The sequence below is a fragment of the Genypterus blacodes genome, unplaced genomic scaffold (genome assembly GCF_046128005.1).
Source record: "Genypterus blacodes isolate CSIRO-AG114 ecotype Tasmania unplaced genomic scaffold, CSIRO-AGI_Gbla_v1 ptg000214l_1, whole genome shotgun sequence".
NCBI classification, from domain to species: Eukaryota; Metazoa; Chordata; class Actinopteri; order Ophidiiformes; family Ophidiidae; genus Genypterus; species Genypterus blacodes.
The window spans coordinates 483,595-490,202 of NW_027467013.1; the positions used below are offsets into that span (position 1 = coordinate 483,595).

The 6,608-nt window shown below is 46.9% G+C and overlaps 1 protein-coding gene across 1 annotated transcript; it reads left to right on the forward strand.

Annotated features, from left to right (window-relative positions):
* The first annotated feature begins 2,863 nt into the window (after positions 1 to 2,863).
* Positions 2,864 to 6,359, forward strand: pcdh8 (protocadherin 8). The gene is made up of 4 exons (XM_076169977.1): positions 2,864 to 5,219; positions 5,368 to 5,438; positions 5,718 to 5,851; positions 5,947 to 6,359. Exons 1-4 carry the CDS (start codon positions 2,874 to 2,876, stop codon positions 6,270 to 6,272), a joined length of 2,877 nt encoding a protein of 958 aa, XP_076026092.1. The 5' UTR covers positions 2,864 to 2,873; the 3' UTR covers positions 6,273 to 6,359.
* The last annotated feature ends 249 nt before the right edge of the window (positions 6,360 to 6,608 follow it).

Genomic DNA, 6,608 nt, shown 5'->3' on the forward strand with positions numbered 1-6,608 from the left:
AGTTGTGTGTGTGTGTGTGCGCGTGTGTGTGTGAGCACCCTTCACCAGGAAATGACTCACTCGAGGTGCAAATGAGAAGCAAGTGGTGGTGTAAAGCCTTTTGCATGAGTTCCAAGCCTAATCATTTATGTTAAGCTTTGCATCGGCACGCATTAGGTCACAGTGCGTGACACTGCTGAACCCATTTTCATCAACGTTGAACAAGAGGTGAAAGGTTAGAGGAGACCATTTGTTGATCAGAGGGCAAATCCAGACTAAATGTGAGATAGATAGATAGATAGATAGATAGATAGATAGATAGATAGATAGATAGATAGATAGATAGATAGATAGATAGATAGATAGATAGATAGATATCTTTTTGCATGGTTTAACACCTTCAACACACACACCCACACATCAAAAGCAAGGAGCAACGTGGAAAAAGGTCTTCTCACTTTTAAAGGTCTCTTAAAGTCATACTGTAGGTACACTAAAAATATAAATATGTGTTTGTGTGTGTGTGTGAGAGAGAGAGAGAGACAGAGAGGGGGTGGGGGGGAGGCACCGTGGTCCAGGTGGGATAAGAGATGAAAAATGTTTGACTGTGCTCCAAGTTTTCTCCTCCTGTTTATTTTATTTGTCAGCACCGTAGCAGACTACCTTATCCAAAAATGGTAACTTTGACTTGTGAAAATGAGGTTTGTAGACACTTTAAAATCGAGCACCGGGGCTCTTTATCACCTCGTGCTGGCTGATGCTGACTGACACATACCAAGAGTCACAGTCTCACCCCCCCCCCCCTCGGCCCCCCCCTCGGCCCCCCTCAGCCTCCTCTGCCTGTGTGGTTTTTAACACCTTCCTGTATGTGCCCTCACAGGGGCTCAGACAGATTTAGACCAAACTTCTACGAGGTGTCAGGAGCCCTTTGAAGGAAATAGACGCCTTTTAATCAACAAAAGCTAATCACCCATATGGTTCACAAAGATCTGTTGAATAGGACTTGTGCTTTTTGTTATCACACCGGGAGCTGTGTGAGTGTGTGTGTGTGTATGTGAATTAGGGAGTTTAGTCTTTGAGAGTAAAGCTTCTTTGTTCTCTAGAGCAATGACCAATGAACTTTGGTTTAAAGCTCAAATTAAAAGGGAAAATGAAGTTCAATACAGAATAATCCAGTAGAACAAAACGCTCTTGATTCTACATCCAAGTTTCACTCTAACACCGAGCTTTACAATACATTTCCTATCTCTATCTTCTCCAAAACCTAATCAACAGAGCAATGCAGCACAATCACTCAACTCCTGTTTGTGAAGTCTAATTTGGAGGCACTTTTCCTGCATTTCCATTCTGTGACGCTTTACACTTTTGATCTCTTACTCTCCACATTTTCCGGGGAAGTACTGCGGTGCATTTTGCAGTGAAGGGGCACTTTGCAGGTTAGCTTCCTGCATGCAAAATATATGATGATTGCTTTAGATTAAACTCTCCAACAGTACGGCACAATTTAGCACCACCTGGATATTGACATTAAAATGCTGCTGTAACAGCTGTTGTTATTGTAGTGTGCATTAACACTGTGCAATATTCATGTCCAATGCTTACAGTTGCTGCTTTCTTGCATTTTATACCGTATATATATATATGTGTGTGTTTTTTTTTACAGTTTTGTCGGTTTTATATGTTTCCTCTCAGCACCACCTGTCTCCTTCTAAGCATCATGATATGTGTCTTTCATAAATATGCAGCTAATATCCAATTATGACCTCCATTCTTACATGTATGCATCGATGCTTTCAATGTAACCAAGGTCGTTCTTCATTCCACTTGTAACACTTGCTCTTCCTTCTTCATATTACATTCATAAAAGTGAAATTCTGAACGCTGAACAGCATTTTCGCATTGTTGCATTGCTTTAACTCGAGTAATGACCACAAATACCTCCTCCAGCATTGCTAATTAAAGGACAATTGTCTGCCTTTGTGGATTATCTTAATTACATTACATTTACATGTCAATGCCTCATCCACTGTTTGAGAGGACTAGACAGTGGCTGAGGCTGCACAAGATCAAAGGGACTTCTTCACTTGTGTCCTTATCATGTTATTCATATGTATGAGCAATGTTTACAGGGGTTTGATAGGATTTAATTGAGAGGGAAAGGGAGAAATTACCAAGTAAGTACTTAAGCTTAGTTCAAGGATACAGTCTTTATAATATCAGAAAGCGTATTAATATATTTAAATGTCGTAGTATTGCGTGGGATCTTTCATTATTAGCTCTTTTCATCAATTTCCTCATTTGCATGACATTGTGATGCCACTTTAACAGTAGTAACACAGTGTTGTTGCAGTACAGATGCATATGTGCACGTCTACAGTGAGGCACCTACTGATTAATGTTGCTAGATATCAGCTATACTTGTACAGAGTCGGTTTGTTTGTTTGCCTTCTCTTCTCGTGTGTGGTTTCAGTGACAAACCCACAGCAGCCCACTCAGTCTTCCGCCAGCTCGCCTCTAACACCTTCTGATGTGCGGTGGGGAATAGCTACAGCTTCTGTAATCGCGCTTTGTTGGTTGATTAATTGCCTTTATGCAGATGTATTTAGTTAACAACATTAACAACTTCATTAAAGAGCCTCGTGTCTGTCCGCCTGATGAACCATTTGCACCTAACCAGCAGCATTCCGGCAGTTTGCAGCAGAGACCAAACGTTCCCCTTTTGCTGGCCAAGCTGAGAGGCCATTGGTGGAGGTGGGCAGGTCATTTGCATATACTGGAGCTTAAAGTCCACCGGCAAACTCACACTCACAACTCACACCAGCTGCAAATCAACCTGAAACCATCGCTTGCTTGCACCGTTTATGACTTAATTTGCTTTACAAAACCCCAGCAGGATGGGTTTTAACCGGAGTGGAGGAATAGTTCAGTGCGCCCTGATTGTTTTGTTTACATGCGCCGTTAACTGCACAACTACCAGATACTTCACTTATGAAGAAGACGCGCCCGGGACAGAGATCGGAAATCTGTCCCGAGATTTAAAGATCGATCCCGCCGATGACCCCGAGACGTCGTTCCGCTTCATGCAGGAGATCAACGCCTCTGTGATCCAGATGAGGGAGAGCGATGGACTTTTGAGCGTCGGGGAGAGGATCGATCGGGAGCAGCTGTGCCCCAGGCCGCCTCTCTGCTTCATCAGCTTCGACGTCGTGGCCTTCTCCAAGGAAAAGTTCCAGCTCATCCACGTGGAGGTCGATGTGCGCGACATCAATGATCATTCCCCGGCGTTTCCTCGCAACGAGTCCGAGCTGGAGATCGTGGAAAACGTTCCTCTAGAGTCCAGATTCCCGCTGGAAGTCGCCCTCGACCAGGACGTGAGCGAAAACTACATCCAGAGCTACACCATCTCCCCCTCGGATCATTTTGTCATCGAGGTGAGGGAAGGAGAGGATGGGGTGAAGAGTGCTGAGCTGGTGCTGGTGCAGGAGCTGGACCGAGAGGTGGAGGACTCCTACACCATCCGGGTCACTGCCACTGACGGAGGGTCGCCACCCAAATATGGGTCCATGACCGTGAACATCAAAGTCCTGGACTTCAACGACAACAGCCCCGCGTTTGATCACAGCTCACTGAAGGTGGAGCTGAACGAAGACTCTCCTCTGGGTCACCGGGTTCTCAAAGTTCGCGCATTTGACCCGGATCACGGCGCAAACGGAGAGGTAACGTACGGATTCGCTGATGGAATGTCACCGGAAGCGGCGCGCATCTTCCACCTCGATTCCTACACCGGCGATGTGACCTTAAAAGCACCGGTAGATTTTGAGACGAAAAGGTCATACGAGTTCAACATCAAAGCGTCTGACTCAGGCTCCAACTCTGTCCCGTCCAGCTGTAAAGTGGTGGTGGACGTGATCGACGTGAACGACAACGCACCCGTCATCGCCATCAAACCCATGACCTCCACCAGCGACGGCATCGCCTACATCACCGAGGCCGCGGCAGCTGAGAGCTTCGTGGCCCTGATCAGCACCTCGGACAGCGACTCGGGTTCTAACGGGTACGTGCGCACGAGCCTGCACGGGCACGAGCATTTCACCCTCCAACAGGCTTACGGAGACGCGTTCATGATCACAACCACCACCACTCTGGACAGAGAGAGGATCCCTGAGTACAACCTGACCGTGGTGGCAGAGGATTTGGGGAGTCCTCCTTTCAAGACGGTGAGGCAATACACCATCAGAGTGACAGATGAGAACGACAACCCTCCTCTCTTTAGTAAATCACTCTATGATGTTTCAGTGATGGAAAATAACATTCCAGGGTCGTATGTCACCACTGTTGTTGCTCGGGATCCTGATTTAGGGAGAAACGCCAAAGTCTCTTACAAACTCTTGGACTCTGAAGTGTCAGGAGGAGCTGCAGTGTCTACTTATTTCTCCATAGATTCACTCTCGGGGTCATTATACACCTTAAGGTCATTTGATTATGAGACTCTCCAGCAGATTGAGGTCATCATCCAAGCAGAAGACAAAGGAGCCACCCCGCTGTCCAGCACATCCACCATCAGGATCAGAGTCGTTGATCAGAATGACAACTTTCCATACTTCACCTTCCCCATCCTTTCCAACGACTCCGCTGACGTCCCGCTGCCTTACAGCGCCCCGCCGGGTTACCTCGCCCTCCGGGTCACCGCCGAAGACGAGGACGAGGGCGTGAACGGCGAGCTCACCTACCGACTGGTACAAGGTGACCCGGAGCTCTTCACCGTGAGCAAAGACACGGGAGAAATCGTTCTAAAACAATGGCTGACAGCTGAAATTGGAGATGTGTTAGAAATCCAACTTGCTGTCACTGACAATGGCAGGCCGCCATTCTCCACCAGCGCCGCCATTAGATTCCTAGTGTCTGACACAATGCCCTCTGAAGACAAAGTCCTCTTCGTGTTAAGGTCAAGTGATGGTGAAGACTTGGATGTCTCGCTAATAGTCATTATTATGCTCAGCGGGGGGTGCGCATTGTTGCTGATTGCCATTGTGATTGTGGTTGTCACATGCAAACTCAACAACCGCGAAGCCAAGGAGGGAGACGCTTGTTTGTTCGCCAGCAGGTCCGCACCCGCGCTGGCCTCGGCCCGGTCCAGCATATACACCGCCCCCCCTGGCTTCTTCCCCGGGAGAACCTCACCCTCTCTGGATGACTCGCTGTCCCTGTACGAGGAGAGGAGCGGAGACTCGGAGACAAAGGTGAGACGAACACAGCATCAACACAATGCATGCATTCTTCTTCTCTTTTTTTTGTGTTATTATATGCATGCAGCGTGCCGGAGTGCCGCCTTGATCCCGGTGCCAGAAATGGAAACTAAGCTCCCCTGCTGTTACTTTATTCTCTTAGATGTTCCTGCCCTCTAAGCATTTCCAAGCAACATCTGCGTGGCAAGGTGACAAATACTGCTTGCAAGTGAGGTAAGAAACCCAACGCTGCCGCCGCCGAATGTAATTTCTCCTCTCAGATATTTTGCTGCCTTATTCGCAGCCAAATCTCCCGGAAACAGAAGCTTTCTTAACATGCAGCGTGCGTTCGCTTAATAGCGCCACGGCTGTGTGGGGGAATGAGGCTGAATGGGTGGCAGCCATTGTTTGTGTCTGTGTGTGTGTGTGTGTGGAGGGAAGGAGGGGGGGACGACATCAATAATCAAACTAATGTAGTGCAGTGGAGGCTCACACGTGTTGATTGTGTTTTAGTGGCAGTGGCAACACGGACCAGCTAAGCGTGAAGGACAGCGGCAAAGGGGACAGTGACTTCAATGACTCTGACTCTGACATCAGCGGGGACGGAGGGAAGAAGAATTTCTCCACATTCCACCCCAGGCAAAAGAGTAAGTTCAATCAGAGAAATAGAATAGAAAACATAACCACTTTTATCATAATGTTGGAAATGTATTGTGTATTTACTTTTATTCATTTATTTCAGGTTCTTCCAGTGCTACAAGCAATTATTCTGGAGATTTGCAGGGTTTCTGCAGACAGAACACATACACAATAGGCTTCTCCCCAGTTCCTCTCTACAACAACACAGGCCTCCACGTCTATCCCAACTCGTGGAAGGATTCCGGATATGGCACGCATTGTCCCAAATCTCGGAGCGCCATCTCTACCTCCTTCTCCAGGACCGGAACTCTGCCTTCCTTCTTCTCTCATCAGAACCAGGAGGTCGGGATCAGGGGTGCTGAGATCCACAAGCAGGGCCCGAGTATTGTAACCGTGACGACGCCGCTAGAGGTTGCGACCATTTTCTAATTGTTTGATTAGAGATGTAACCAGATGAACTAGATGTAAATATGTTTGTGAAACTGGCACGATTGCACAAAGCCGGCAGCTGTACATAATGTTCTTATCTGAGCGGGATTATTGTGAAAAATATATTCTGACCGCCGTATCATTATTATTTAATACAATGCTGTTTTCCTTTTTTGAAATAAATGTATGCTTGAAATAATGAAAAATGTCATTATTATACATTCCACTGTCAGTGTTAATGCGCTTGTTTGTCAAAACAAAATCAGTATGATAAATGTGCCGGGATGGGAACTTTGATAGAAATACAAGAAATATAACATCCCTTCCTGTGACGTG